This window comes from Oncorhynchus masou, chromosome 25 (assembly GCF_036934945.1).
Source record: "Oncorhynchus masou masou isolate Uvic2021 chromosome 25, UVic_Omas_1.1, whole genome shotgun sequence".
In the NCBI taxonomy this organism is placed as follows: Eukaryota; Metazoa; Chordata; class Actinopteri; order Salmoniformes; family Salmonidae; genus Oncorhynchus; species Oncorhynchus masou.
In genome coordinates, this window is record NC_088236.1 from 23,063,162 (window position 1) to 23,079,384 (window position 16,223).

Genomic DNA, 16,223 nt, shown 5'->3' on the forward strand with positions numbered 1-16,223 from the left:
GTTACATACAGCCTTATTCTAAAATGGATTAAATAAAAAAAATGTTTTGCAAATGTTATTAAATATTTTAAAAAACATATACCTTATTTACATAAGTATTCAGACCCTTTGCTATGAGACTCGAAATTGAGCTCATGTGCATTCTGTTTCCATTGGTCATCCTTGAGATGTTTCTACAACTTCACTGGAGTCTACCTGTGGTAAATTCAATTGATTGGACATGATTTGGAAAGGCACACACCTGTCTATATAAGGTCCCACAGTTGACTGTGCATGTCAGAGCAAGAACCAAGCCATGAGGTCGAAGGAATTGTCCATAGAGCTCCGAGACAGGATTGTGTCAAGGCACAGATCTGGAGAAGGGTACCAAAAAATGTCTGTAGCATTAAAGCTCCCCAAGAACACAGTGGCCTTCATCTTCATTCATTTTTAAATTGAAGAAGTTTGGAATCACCAAGAGACTCTTCCTAGAATTGTCCACCCAGCCAAACCGAGCAATCAGTGGAGAAGCTCTGACAGTGAAGAAGTATCAAATCAAATTATTGGTCACTTACACATGGTTAGCAGATGTTAATGCTAGTGTAGCGAAATGCTTGTGCTTCTAGTTCCGACCATGCAGTAATATCTAACAAGTAATCTAACAATTTCACAACAACTACCTTATACACACAAGTTTAAGGAATGAATAAGAATATGTACATATAAATATATGGAAGACCGATGGCCGAACGGCATATGCAAGATGCAGTAGATGGTATAGTGTACAGTATATACATATGAGATGAGTAATGTAGGGTATGTAAACATTATATAAAATGGCATTGTTTGAAGTGATTAGTGAAACATTTACTACATCCAATTTTTTATCATTAAAGTGGCTAGAGATTTGAGTCAGTATGTTGGCAGCAGCCACACAATCTTAGTGATGGCTGTTTAACTGTCTGATGGGATAGAAGCTGTTTTTCAGTTTCTCGGTCCCCGCTTTGATACACCTGTACTAACCTCGCCTTCTGGATGATAGCGGGGTGAACAGGCAGTGGCTTGGATGGTTGTTGTCCTTGATTATCTTTTTGGCCTTCCTGTGATATCGGGTGGTGTTGGTGTCTTGTAGGGCAGGTAGTTTGCCCCCGTTGATGTGTTGTGCAGACCTCACTACCCTCTGGAGAGCCTTGCAGTTGTGGGCGGAGCAGTTGCCGTACCAGGCGGTGATACAGCCCGACAGGATGGTCTCGATTGTGCATCTGTAAAAGTTTGTGAGTGTTTTTGGTGACAAGTCAAATTTCTTCAGCCTCCTGAGGTTGAAGAGGCGCTGTTGCGCCTTCTTCACCACGCTGTCTGTGTGGGTGGACCAATTCAGTTTGACTGTGATGTGTATGCCGAGTAACTTAAAACTTTCCACCTTCTCCACTACTGTCCCGTCGATGCGGATGGGGGGTGCTCCCTCTGCTTTTTCCTGAAGTCCACGATCATCTCCTTTGTTTTATTGATGTTGAGTGTGAGGTTGTTTTCCTGACATCACACTCTGAGGACCCTCACCTCTTCCCTGTAGGCCATCTCGTCGTTGTTGGTAATCAAGCCTACCACTGTAGTGTCGTCTGCAAACTTGATGATTGAGTTGGAGACGAGCATGGCCAAGCAGTTATGGGTGAACAGGGAGTACAGGAGAGGGCTGAGAATGCACCCTTGTGGGGCCCCAGTGTTGAGGATCAGCGGGGTAGAGATGTTGTTTCCTACCCTCACCACCTGGGGGCGGCCCGTCAGAAAGTCTAGGACGAGTTTGGAGGGTACTATGGTGTTAAATGCTGAGCTGTAGTAGAGGAACAGCATTCTTACATAGGTATCCTTGACTAGTCTCTCAAAGCACTTCATGATTACGGAAGTTAGTGCTACGGGGCAAAAGTTGTTGAGCTCAGTTACCTTAGCTTTCTTGGGAACAGGAACAATGGTGGCCCTCTTGAAGCATGTGGGAACAGCAGACTAAGATTGGGATTGATTGAATATGTCCGTAAACACAACAGCCAGCTGGTCTGCGCTCTGAGGACGCGGTAGGGATGCCGTCTGGGCCGGCAGCCTTGCGAGAGTTAACACGTTTAAATGTGAAGGAGAGTCCTCAGGTTTTGGTAGAAGACCGTGTCGGTGGCACTGTATTGTCCTTAAAGCGAGCAAAGAAGTTGTTTAGTTTGTCTGGGAGCAAGACATCGGGATCCGCGACGGGGCTGGTTTTGTTTTTGTAGTCCGTGATTAACTGTAGACCCTGCCACATCACTCTCATGTCTGAGCCGACTATCATTTTGGCAAGTCAGTTAGGACAGTCATTTTTCCAACAAAAGTTTACAGATTACAGATTCATTGTATCACAATTCCAGTGGGTCAGAACACTACACACATACACTAAGTTGACTGTGATTTTGAACAGCTTGGAAAATTCCAGAAATGTATGTCATGGCTTTAGAAGCTTCTGATAGGCTAATTGACATAATTTGAGTCAATTGGAGGTGTACCTGTGGATGTAGTTCAAGGCCTACCTTCAAACACAGTTCCTCTTTGCTTGACATCATGGGAAAATCAAAAGAAATCAGCCAAGACCTCAGAAAAAAGACCTCCACAAGTCTGGTTCATCCTTGGGAGCAATGCAGCAACGCTCCCCATCCAACCTGACATAGCTTGAGAGGATCTGCAGAAAAGAATGGGAGAAACTCCCTAAATCAGGTGTGCCAACCTTGTAGCGTCATACCCAAGAATCGAGGATGTAATCGCTGCCAAAGGTGCTTCAATAAAGTACTGAGTAAAGGGTCTGAATACTTATGTAAAAATGGTATTTCATTTGTATTATTAAAAGATTAGCAAACATTTCTAAGAACCTGTTTTTGCTCTGCCATTGTGGGGTAATGTGTGTAAAAGCAATGTAATCCATTTTCGAATAAGGCTGTAACCTAACAACATGTGGAAAAGGTCAATGGTTCTGAATACTGGTTCCGAAGGCAATGGTTCCGAAGGCACTGTACCTTAAAAAAAAGAGCCTTGCAATGGGCCTCGGGATCTCATCACGGTATTTTTGTGCATTCAAATTGACATCGGTAAAATGTAGTTGTAGCTTACCATAACCCCACCGCTACCATGGGGCACTCTGTTCACAATGTTGAGATCAGCAAACCACTTGCAAACACAACGCCATACTCGCGTACTCCGGTTGTGAGGCCGGTTGAACGTACTGCCGAATTCTCGAAACAAAGTTGGAGGCGGCTTATGTTAGAGAAATGAATATTCAATTATCTGGCAACAGCTCTGGTGGAAATTCCTGCAGCATGCCAATTACATAATCCCTCAAAATTTGAGACATCTGTCGCATTGTGTTGTGTGACAAAACAGCACATTTTAGAGTGGCTTTTTATTGCTCCCAGCACAAGGTGCATCTTTTTAATGATCATGCTATTTAATCAGTTTCTAGATGTGCCACATCTGTCAGGTGTATGGATTATCTTGGCAAAGGAAAAAATGCTCACCAACAGGGATGTAAACAAATTTGGGCACCACATTTTAGAGAAATATCCTTTTTGTGCATTTGGACAATTTCAGGGATATTTTATTTCAGCTCATGTAACATGGGACAACACTCGGCTACATGTTGCATTTATATTTTTGTTCAGTGTGGTATGTTGATTCTGATTTAAATCGCAGACATTTTTGGTTCTTCAGTAAACATGATGGCTATGTCTGTACATTGTATTCATGCTGATTATAAACAGCAGGTTGTAATCTAATCAGTGGATTGATTATCCATCAAAACAAAGATCTAATTTGATACAATTTCTCATCAATTCTAAAGTATATATGTTGATGAACGATAGCTACTTTGCATACAATGTTACTGGTGAAGATGATTGCCACCTATCGACAGTATGCGGCCACTGCACTTCTCAACCCAACTGTCCCTACCGTTCTGAATTGTAAACTGTAATCTATTCTAATGTTTGATTGGTCTATTTATTCCGGCAGTATTTCGTCCCGGTGAAAGGTCTGCCTTTATCGGTTGGTGATTGGTGTGCTCATGTGGAACTAAATGGTGAATGGACACATGAGCGGTCAATCTTAAAAAAGCCGGTATTGGGGGTGGAACTTCCGAAGCAGGCTGCAGCAGTTTGCAGCATTCGGCAAGATGGCGGAACGGGGTCTGTCTGGCCTCGTCAAAAGAATAACATAATTTATATTAGCTAGCAAAGAAAATAAAATGGAGGAAATAAAATATAGGTGAGTGATCAAATCTGGTCAATGTTTCTGTGGTTAGTGTTTTGTCTAGTCATTTTGACACCTGATTGTGTAGCTAAATCGCTTAGCTTCAAGTTTTAGCTAAGCTAGCCAGGTTGTTAAAGTTAACTAGCTAGGCTCGTGCGTAGAAGGACAATACAATGTGTCATTTTTCCATGTCGTTCAGTTTGGATTTCGCCCCATATTGCTAACCACTAGCTAAAGATTCTGCATTACTTGACATTGCAGGGTGAATCGAGTTTGCCAACTATCTTGCACAGGCAGCAAGCTAACGTTAGCATTCTGCAATCAAGCAAGGATTGCAAAGACTCGCACTCATTTCTGTCTGTTAGTTCTCCATCTTAAAAGTGATTCATAATGTGCATAGCTTCCACTCGGCTACATTCTACAAGGCATACAGTAACGTATGTCAAAATTATTGCATCTCAATGTTGCTCACTTGGTTTGTCATTGACTGTGTTATCTTGCTTTTTCTAGCTCTGACAGAAGATTCGCCAATGGAGGATGAATAGTGCCTAGATCTGAGCAATATAAGCTGAATGCATTGTGATTTCCAATAATTGAGACAGTGATTCTAAAAAACTGTCTACATTAATGCAAAGAACAATGTAGTCATCTTAGCATATTCAACATTGGTACATGGTCAATACAGGGATTTTTTTATTCTTCTAAATATTGTGTGCAATGTGCTTCTGCATGCCTTTTAGCTGAAAGCTTATGAGAAATAATTGCCAAAACAGTTAGGGTGCCCCATAGAGCAGTTGTATTTAGTAATTCATAAGAAAGTCAACATGGAGATGGATGACATATTACCCCCCTTACCGTTGGAGCCACCTGTTGATTTGAACTCGGAGGGCCTTAATGGTAAAGCGCAGCCTCCAACACCCCCCCTGCAAACGTCCAGTGACGCAGAGGACATGGACGTTAGCTCTGGTGGTGATGGACACACACACACCCCAGCAGGGGGCCAGGGCCTCCAAACCAAGGGCTCCATAACCTTCATTAATAACCTGTCAGATGAGGCCGAACCCAGCACCTTGTGCCCTAGAACAGCCCGCCACGCACCCCCTGTCACCAAGTTTCTGCCAGATCTCAAATTACTCAGAGACATTAAGATCAGTGTCAGTGTCGTAGATACCAGTAGGAGCAAAGATAGGAAGGTGCTGTACACAGGGATAGGTCAGGAGGGTGGTGGTGAAGGGGAGACCAGCTCAGAGAGCCTTAATGGTGAGTTTTATGATGCTGATACAGAGCCAGGGGCTGTGGATGGTAGCTCAGGGCTTGGGGTGGTCAGAGTCAGTGCCGGGAGGAGAGGGGAGGAGGCAGAGGCAGACCTGGAGAACAAAGTGGAGTTTGCGGTCCTAGATGAGCTGGAGGACTTCAGTCAGGACTTCCTGGACACGGAGGATGTGCAGCAGGGGGGGTTCAGGTCAGAGGTCATAGTTCAACAGGATCATGCTGACGAAGAGAACCTAAATATCTCATATGAGGTACGTAACCAAAGGGGCCCTATCTTTGCCTCTGCAGAGCCTCATCATCACCCACTCGCTGATATTTTGTGCACGTTTCACACTAAAGGGCTATCCCAAACCGTACTGTGCTGGCTTGAATATTTTCTAGCACAGTTCCAGCAACTGGAGGATGTGCTACAATGCCAGCCCAGTAACATTTTCATTGGTGAGAAAAATCGTAATGGTTTATAGTCAGCCATTCATTCTGACATTATATTCCAATGTCACCCGCAAAATGTCAGCTTGTGCATCCTTTTTATTCTTGATTGAAGCAGCAGTTCCATATCTTTCCTACTGGAAATTGACATAGTTGGTATGCTAAAAGTGTGTTCAAATGTACTCTCTTAACCATAAGTCACGACTGGTTAGGAAAACATGAGTCATGACCGGTTAGGGCTTCCCCCCACCCTCCCTTCCCCCCACCCTCAACGAATGTCTTTTCCAGGAGGACTTTGACAATGATGTAGACGCTCTGCTGGAGGAGGGCATGCCCGTGCCCAAAAAGATGCGCCTGGCAGAGGGGCTGTTGAGTATGCAGGAGACAGTGATCACGCATCCGACAGGGATGTGGAGGGAGGTGTTCAGCCCATGATGACCAAAATTAAGACAGTCCTGAAGAGTGAGTGGTCGATGTCTGGCGCTGATCTGCCTTTTGTAACGTAGTATCTGAGCCTGGCACATACTGATGTTGTGTGTTCATATCTTATGCCGAGTGGCACATGTTGGTGAGAGGACATTGATGGTGTGTAGTAGATTCAGTAGATTCAGATTGTGTGTATATGTGGTGCATATGTTTCATGTGTAGCGTCTCATGTTTGTGTGTGTTTCCTAGGTCGTGGGCGTCCACCCACTGAGCCACTACCTGACGGATGGATCATGACATTCCATAACTCTGGCATTCCAGTCTACCTGCACAGAGAGACCAGAGTGGTGACCTGGTCCAGACCTTACTTTCTGGGGTCCGGGAGCATCAGGGTAGGACGTAGAATACACAAGACGGATAGAAACCTGTTACTGCTGTACATTTTAAACATCTTTTTGTTTGTTTATTTATTGGTTTGTTTAGTAACATGCCAGGAACCCCATTGTTATTCACTCTATACTGGTGTATAATTTGTGTTTTGATAGGAATGGTCAAATTTAAGGAATATTTCTCTCTTCTCAAACAACTGTAACAATTGTCTTCTAACCATGACCAAACCTCTCATGCCCCTTGTGTACAGAAACATGACCCTCCCACCAGTAGCATCCCTTGCCTGCACTATAGGAAGATGAAGGATCGCGAGGAGAGGGAACAGAACGGAGAGGTGACGCCCAACGCTGAAGTGTCTCCGGTGAAGCCTGGGGAGGAGGCAGACTCCGTGGAGAGACCAGACGAGCCTGACTCCACTGCCCAGGAGGACCCTACCACTGTGGGCCTGGGGGAGGGACAGGTGGAGATGGAGACAGGCCTGGTCACAGAGGGGACCATAAAGGGGTGCCCTGTCCTGCATGGCAAGATGCCCCACTCCTGTGAGATGGCCCAGGGGGCTCTGGGACAGGTTAGGGCCAAGGTGGAGGTGTGCAAAGATGAATCGATAGGTAAGGGTGAACACACTCCATGATGAGCAATTGACTTGCCAGCGGGTAGTAGTTTTGAATGCCATGGCTGATGGTATGTTTAATTTCTTGTAAACATGGGGGATGACAGTGTGTTTGTGGGCGTGGGCCTTAACATTTTCTAGACTTCTTGCAATAACAATGTATAGGACACATCATATGAAGCAGATCTATACATGTTAATTGAAGCGACACTATAACCTATACCCCTCCCTTATTGACACCCCGCCAGAAATGGAGGAGTTCCGCAGCTACCTGGAGAAGTGCTTTGACTTTGAACAAGTGACCGTGAAGAAGTTCCGTACCTGGGCAGAGCGCAGGCAGTTCAACAGGGACATCAAGAGGAAACAGGCTGAGTCAGAGAGACCCATTCTGCCTGCCAACCAGAAACTCATCACTCTGTCTGTATCAGATACCCCCACCAAGAAAGGTACCGGATGCATAAGAAGAACCACAGGCTACATCTGAATTGGAATCTTATTCACAGGTCCTATAGGGCTCTGGTCAAAAGTAGTACACTGTATAGGGAATGAGGGTGCCATTGTGGATGCATGCATAGTTTAATAACTATTTCAGTGAGGAGTATTGAGGTAATCTCAACTCTTTCCTTTCTTTTTCTCAGAGTTTGTCATTAACCCAAATGGGAAATCTGAAGTTTGCATCCTACATGAATATATGCAACGTGTCTTAAAGGTCCGACCTGTTTACAACTTTTTTGAATGTGGTAAGTCCCTCTGTTGATTTCCACTAGCTTGTACAAGTGACATGCTTTTCTTCGAACAAAACAAATCGCCAAAAGCTCTGGCTGGGCCGAACGCATCCTGTCTTTTCTATATCCCCAGAGAACCCAAGTGAACCCTTTGGAGCCTCCGTCATAATAGAGGGAGTGACATATGGCACAGGAACTGCAAGCAGTAAAAAACTTGCCAAGAATAAAGCTGGTACAGTACTCTTATCTCGCAAATTAAAATAATGATGGATCTTCTGAAGCAGCTGCAAAGGCTGTCTGGAAACTGTAAGATGTGTTTCAGTCATAATATAGCAGACCATTTGGCTTGTTGTTTCACTGATGTCTCCCCTGTAGCTCGAGCCACACTGGAGATTCTCATCCCTGACTTTGTGAAGCAGACGTCTGAGGAGAAGCTTGTAGAAGGGGATGAACTGGAGGTATCAGCCTGTCAATCATTGGAAAGCCATTTAATTCAATGTCATGCTTCTGTGTTTGGTCTGATAACGTGTCTCTTTTATAACATTGAACTTTACCAGCGGGTTGGTAAGCTGGATGAATACTAATGTCCATTCATGTGTCTTTGTTTCCTGCAGTATTTTAATCATATCAGTATTGAAGATTCAAGGGTGTACGAACTGACCAATAAAGCAGGATTACTCTCGCCATATCAGATTCTACACGAGTGCCTTAAGAGGTAAGACTCATGACATGAGGTGTAAGAATACCTTAAATTCCTAGTTCTGATCTGATTCATCTATTAACCTTGAATTTCAACCATATATTGTGCCCTGCAGAAACCATGGAATGGGTGACACCAGCATCAAGTTTGAGGTGATCCCAGGAAAGAACCAGAAGAGTGAATATGTGATGACGTGTGGAAAGCATACCGTGCGCGGATGGTGTATGTAGCCCCAAACTGACCCTCCAGTCACCACAGCAAGTCCCAGACCGAACATGCTCCATGCCACTCTGTATTAATGTAGTGTAAAAGCAGCATTACAAGTGCTCTGTTTTTTGTCTGAGCCATGTATAGAGAATTCAGCCAACCTTTACACTGGACACTGTTTGTGCCTTTGTATATACAGTATTATGGCTCTGATTTGTCCTGCTCAAAGCCGCTCTGTGTCGTGTAAATGTGTTAGCATTACAAATGGGAGTAATCAGTGTTTTGTTTTATTTTTCAGGCAAGAATAAACGTGTGGGGAAGCAGCTGGCGTCTCAGAAGATCCTACAGATGCTGCACCCTCACGTGAAGAACTGGGGGTCACTGCTCCGCATGTACGGCAGAGAGAGCAATAAGATGGTAAAAAAGGTAAGTACTACCTGAACACTGGGTTTCTGTGAGAGGTAAGTACTACCTGAACACTGGGGTTTCTGTGAGAGGTAAGTACTACCTGTACCCTGGGGTTTCTGTGAGAGGTAAGTACTACCTGAACACTGGGGTTTCTGTGAGAGGTAAGTACTACCTGAACACTGGGGTTTCTGTGAGAGGTAAGTACTACCTGAACACTGGGGTTTCTGTGAGAGGTAAGTACTACCTGAACACTGGGGTTTCTGTGACTACCTGAACGCTGGGGTTTCTGTGAGAGGTAAGTACTACCTGAACACTGGGGTTTCTGTGAGAGGTAAGTACTACCTGTACACTGGGGTTTCTGTTAGGAAAATGTGGCGACATTCATTTGACCGGCAGCATTTGAATTTACCGGACAAAGTACATTTTTATTAAATTGACAAATTTATATAGCCAAAATAGCTGACTCCTGTCTATACACAAATAAATAAAATAATTCCAAATCGGCTACTACACCAGAAAGCATGTTTTGGCCAGCGGATTATTAGCTTCTTTTTTTTTCTTTTTTTAAAGCTGGATTGTTTTATCTTGGATAGCCTACAGTCTGAAGGGCCAGCAATTTGGGCAGAGCACGCAGCAAATACCAAACAGATGATTGTTGAGTTGCGACTGTCAGTGAAAAACAGAGACCCAGCCAGGCATATTGCAATATTTAAAAATACATTAATGGAAAAACTGTTTGGAAAGCAAAATGGATATTTCTGTAAATAGAAGACAATGAGAAGACACTCCAATCTGTCTTTTATTTATCAGAATTCTTTAACTTAATTAGCACCAGGGGAGAACATCGGCCATATCGCTGGTGAGTGTGCATATTCACTGTTTTTATCATTGGGTTAGTGCCACTTTTGTTTGTTTTTTGGACAATAATTTCTTCCTCGAGGTTAGATGGACATCATATTGTATTCGTCTACCCTTTAATTTTGGTTGTATTAAAAAAGATTTTGGTAATGTCTCCAGTCATATAAAATGTAGTAGAATTGCATGAAATGTGTTTATGAAAGGCCAACATTTTCCCGTGTTATAGCCTGTCTACCCTACGCCACTACACACTGCATTCAACTGTCTTTTTTTGCGAACAGTGATTGGAGTCATAATTTAGGCTAATAATACAACTCAATCTAATCATCACATTATGAAGGGTAGGCTATCTTACATCAGGATGCATGGAAGGGACATTTTTATGGTGAAAATTAGCTTCTCCAAACATGAAACCCACACTCTCTTATGTTAGAATAACTGTCCACATTTACTTTTCCTCAACCAACAAGATGAGTAATGAACAACAAAATCTCTAGCCTACGTCAATCTACTAACCCCCATATTAGAAAAGTTGACCTATTCTATTGGTCAGCTTGTCGAAAAAGAAATGGCTTATTCTAAACAGACTCTGGGACAGTTGTGGGACGATAGATCCCAAATTCATACAACCAGTAGGCCTAGGCTACATTTAAAAAAACACACATTCAAAAGCAATGTGGCTCATGTAACAGATCAGAAGGTTTAGCTTAAAATGTTGATAAACTGTTATTTCTAAACATTCTAAGCGCAACAATGCACACAAGGCAGTAGGCTACCCACAAATGTTAGTTCCATAATGCAATTACCGGAAAACACCATTGTGAGTGATTTCATATAACAGAGATGAAAATATCTGTTAGAAATTTAGAAAGTGGGGATATCTAAATATGCCAAAAGTAGCATGGGTTGTTCATATGACTAAGATTGTGTCTTTGGTTACTGGACAATGAAAGAAAGTTGATTTGAAAACCAATAGGACATGAGAGAAAAAGGCATATGGAAGTCTTTATGAAATAATTGCCTGCACGTTTGGTTAGATTTTGGCAAGGCTACTTTGGCAAGGTAAGTCATGTTTCAAACAGTTAAGTATGTCTTCAAAATGGAAATCGTCTCCAGCTCACTGCAAAGTGGTATGTGATGTGCTGAAGCCTGCCTAGTACAAATGAGCTTCAATGTACCAGTTGAGGGGTGGGGGGAAAGTAGGCCTTTTAATCGTGGCTGTGTTTTGATAAAAATATTGATAAGCGATTGCCTTACGCAATGATTGGGCTTATTAAAGCATGTTTCACTCCAGCAGCAGCAACAAACAGCTGTTTGATGAGCTGTTACAGCATGTCTCCCGCAACATCGACTGGTATTTCAAGCAAAAATGCATTATTTCGCAATGGGATTTTATTTTTTCTCCTGGACAATTGACCTGCACCGATTTTATTTATAGGCTTTTAAAAAAAGGTTATTGACAGCTAATGGAAAATCTGCTGTACACTTCATATACTGTACCTCGTCACAGCCACTCCACTGCTGTTGGGTCATATAGACTTCAGCTCATCTTTGGCAAAACTGATTAGTACTGATCTGATTGCATATGCTGCTCCTCTTTCAACCAGATGTATATCTGCCATTTCTATAGATGTTTTTTTTAATGTTCTCTGCAGGAAAATTCAGACAAGAGTGTGATTGAACTTCAGCAGTATGCCAAAAAGAACAGGCCAAATCTTCACATCCTGAACAAACTGCAAGAGGAGATGAGGAAACTGGCTAAGGAGAGGGTAAGGGTTAGCTGTAAAGTGTAGTAGGAGCTCCAACTAGATCTTAGGTCTCTGGTGTTAACCTCTGCGTTTGGCCTCGTCAGGGAGTTTCTTTCTAGAGCAGGACTCTCCGACCCTGTTCCTGGAGAGCTACCCTCCTGTAGCTGTTGACTATTACCCCAGTTTTAACTAGCCTGATTCCGCTTATCAAGTAGAATCTGGTGTGCTAGATTAGGGTTGGAGCAAAAACCTACAGGATGGTAGCTCTCCAGGAACAGGGTTGGAGAGCCCTGTTCTAGAGGGTTCTACATTTCACTCGAACCCTGTCAGGCTGTCTAAGCTGCACGGACTCCAGTAGGATTGTGCCGATATATGATTAAATCCAATATCGTGATATTTGACATTGACGATATATCGTGATGTGCAAGGCTATACTCTATTTAAATTTTAAAAATCAAAACTGCAGTTTTATCAGTTAAATTGTATCAATATGTTGAATATAAAGTTTAAATTAACTAAGCCTTATTTATTTGCCATAAGATTATTTAATGATAATGCGACTAATATTGTAAATAAGCACATGGCACAGTGGAATTATCTAGCCATTACCGGCGCAGAACTATTGTGTTGTGATATTTGGAGTAGCACATATCTTCCAACCTTTTGTACCGAGACTAAATTCTTCTGGCCTTTGCGCCATTTGCCATGTCTCTGCACTGTTGAGTTTATTTATATTTACAGGGACAGTGCACATTAATCAACGTTTCAGTAAAAGTGACAGTTTTAGCCAGCTGGCTAATTTACAACCGCAGTCCCTGGGCAGGTTATTAAAAACAATTACAATATAGACAATAACAACATAGCATACAGACATAGCAACATTGAACAAAAAGCAGCAAGACAAAATTCATAAAAGCAACAGTGTTTCCACACTTCACAAGCTACAGACAACATGGAAAGCGGCAACACACAGCTAAGGACCATGTTCACAAATCTGATTGACCTTTAGCCATGTCTTCAAGCATTTTGTGAAAGTGATATGTGGTGCAGTTATGTGTGTCTGATGGCAGTGTATTCCAGATATGGGAAGCTCTCACAGAGAAAACGGATTTACTATGTGCTTTTCCTTAAGGGAACTATAGTTACCTTTCATGGCAGACCTTGTGGATCTGCTGCCATATGTTTCTGTTTAACAAAAATACTGAGTGGAGGGGGAGCCAGGCCATTTAGGATTTTGAATACAAGACATGCGTCGGTGTATTGTACAAGATCTTCCCAACTCAGGAGCTCATGCTTTCTGAGGATGTAACAGTGATGATGGCTATTGGGCTGTCATGTTCCTATGGTTACTCCATCTGTACCTTATATTTCAAAGACACTTAGGATATTTGGTAAGTCATGTTTGGTTGTAAATGTAGCCTGGATTATGATCTTAAATAATTTTCCCCCCCCGGTAAGTTTCTCACAGGTTGGTGGTGCAGCAGTTCAAACTGTTTTCTGGGGTTTATTCATTAGGCACCGAACATTAGGAAACTACCTGAACTTGTCCAATAAGAAATGCTTGTTTTTGTTTTCTGGTGCAAAACATTTTGCTACGGTGTGCACTAATGAATACAACCCTAATGTGTCTTTATGTTGTGTTCAGGAGGAAACCAGGAAGAAGCCCAAGATGACCATAATGGAGTCAGCCCAGCCTGGTAGTCAGCCCCTCTGCACTGTTGATGTCTAGGAACCATCACTGCAACCAATCTAACATGGCACTGACCAATGGTAGCCATAGTCACTGGATTTTAAGCCACTCCATCATCCAATTATGCATCATTGTAAAATGGCAATACAACTGGACATTTCTAGTATAGCGGTGGTCATCTTCTTAGCACTGTCTCCAAGCTGTTTATTATTTTACTCCAAAGGTATTTTTGATTCATTGTTAGTGGGTAGGAATAGGACAAATGCACTAACAGACAGTAGAGTGAACACCATCTACCTCTAGATGCAATCTCTACACAGTGGCACTTCTATAAATTGAACCATAGGGGTTGCAAACAGATCGGTTGAGATGACTTGACCTGTATCTAAGATCCACAAGAAATTGTCAGCCTGTTTACTGTGCGTAGTAATAGCTGCTGACAAACACTAGACCCCTCACCCCACTAGACCACTCACCCATTTATATTGCATTGATTGAATTTATAATACGCTCCAAATATAACCTAAAGTACCTGATACTTTACAGAGACTGAACATTCCTAACAGGTTTCCTTGTATACTTAAAGCATTGCCTATTCTCACGGATTAGTTTGCTCTCTCTGCTTTTGCTATACAGGTACGCTGTGGGAAACTAATTTATATGCTGTTGTCATTGGAAATTATTGATGATTGATGTCGTGTATAATTTGGATGGCCAACTTCATTTGCTTGTGAACCTGTTAAGAAAAAAGTTATATTTCAAATACATTGTTTGCTGTCCAGTCATGTTTTGGGGTTTATTTATTTTTTGTTCTTACTTAACCTTTTTTCTCCACTTTCTTGGTATCCAATTCGTAGTTACAGCTGCACTGCTTCTTGACACAATGCCCGCTTAACCCGGAAGCCAGCCGCACCAATGTGTCGGAGGAAACGCTACACGAGTCGCTAGAGTGCAATGGGACAAGGACATCCTTGTCAGCCAAACCCTCCCCTAACTCGGAAGATGCAGGGCCAATTGTGCTCCGCCCCATGGGTCTCCCGGTCGCGGCCGGCTATGACAGAGCCTGGACTCAAACCAGGATCTCTAGTGGCACAGCTAGCAACTGCGATGCAGTGCCTTTGACCACTGTCCCATACGGGAGGCCCCAGTCATATACTTGTTACATGCTCATGGTCTTTAGTACGAGAAATTCATTTTGAATTGATTAGGGAACGGACATTCATCTCGAGACCTATTAAGCGGGACTAATGATTTATTGCCTTTTTGTTTTGGAAGCACAGGATGAAACATATCAATGGACAGCTAACAACAAGGCTGATCCGTATAGCCAAGATCCTGTTGCCATGTTAGCACTACAGACAGAACACAGGCACTAGGGCTTGGAGTACTGTAGTCATTGAGAAGTGATTGAGATATTCAAGGTAGTTACATATTTAAGAAGACTTTTCTTTGTTTCTGTGTTAGTCGCTTAATTATTTTTTGGACTCTATTTAAAGCAAAACAATACAACATGCATGCCATCTTACTATTTGGTACAGTTCAGCTGCTGTGATAGACATTTTGCATCATGATAATGTGGCACTTCGCTTCTTGAAAGTCCAATATCTTAACTTGACTGCTAACCTGCAAAACATTAAAGGACTTTAACAGTGGTCTAATGGGAAAAAAATACCAAGCGATTTTGGACTTTCTCTTTTAAGGACCCATAAATGGATAAGAAAACAATTGGCTCCCTGTTGCCTAAGTTCACCCATTTCATGTAGGGCTCCCCAGAGCATTCACAGGGCCCAGGTCCCCTCTTAAAGGGAAATGGATAGACCAAGCCTCTCTTACTTGTTACAGCATTTGTTTAGCCTGTTTGTAATAATTTGACAAGACCGTAATATTGATATTTTGAAAGAATTTCCTTTAGCATATGGATTTTAAATAAGAATTAAGGTTTTGTGTACGTTTGTTTGCAAACATTGTGACAACTGATCAATCACATTTTCAAACATTATGTGGAACTGTGATCCTCTCCTCAAAAGGCAATCTACAGGAATGAAGTTGGTACACTTTACCTCTTAAAATACAATCATGTCATTTAAATCTGATAGCTAAAGGAGCAGTGTGAACCAAAGCTTAGTCTTATGCATTTTTATAGAATACTGTAGGTTGCTGCATACAATACATGAAAGGAAAAAAAGATGCAATACCTGCTAGAACAAAATCTAAATTGCTGTGCATTCGTTGTGAAGTATTTGGTTTGTGTGGCTTTTCCTGAATGTCTACTGCACCTTAACACGTCATCGTATATGGGAACAAGGCTGCTGTGTTCGAGTAGATTGCTTTACGTATGTGCTTCCCCCTGTGTGTTCTGTCTTACCAAGTGTGTGTGAAAATGCTTTTTACACTTGAAGTTATTTGCTAGATATTGCTGCCTAGAAAATGATGTAACTGTAACTTGGGATTGCTGACTTTCAGTGAAATTCATTTATGCAAATAAAGTTGTCATGGCTAACCCCTGCTTGTATTAGTCATCAAGGGC

The 16,223-nt window shown here is 42.4% G+C and overlaps 1 protein-coding gene across 1 annotated transcript; it reads left to right on the plus strand.

The window, feature by feature from the left end:
* Positions 1-4,137: 4,137 nt before the first annotated feature.
* LOC135513923 (microprocessor complex subunit DGCR8-like) lies at positions 4,138-16,202 on the plus strand. Its single transcript, XM_064936954.1, is given in 15 exon segments — positions 4,138-4,248; positions 4,744-5,756; positions 6,223-6,297; positions 6,300-6,396; positions 6,610-6,752; positions 7,001-7,358; positions 7,609-7,806; positions 7,999-8,100; positions 8,219-8,317; positions 8,461-8,543; positions 8,700-8,800; positions 8,901-9,007; positions 9,291-9,418; positions 11,914-12,027; positions 13,652-16,202. Coding segments are annotated over 14 exon segments (2,388 nt in total). The 5' UTR covers positions 4,138-4,248; positions 4,744-5,057; the 3' UTR covers positions 13,736-16,202.
* Positions 16,203-16,223: the final 21 nt, after the last annotated feature.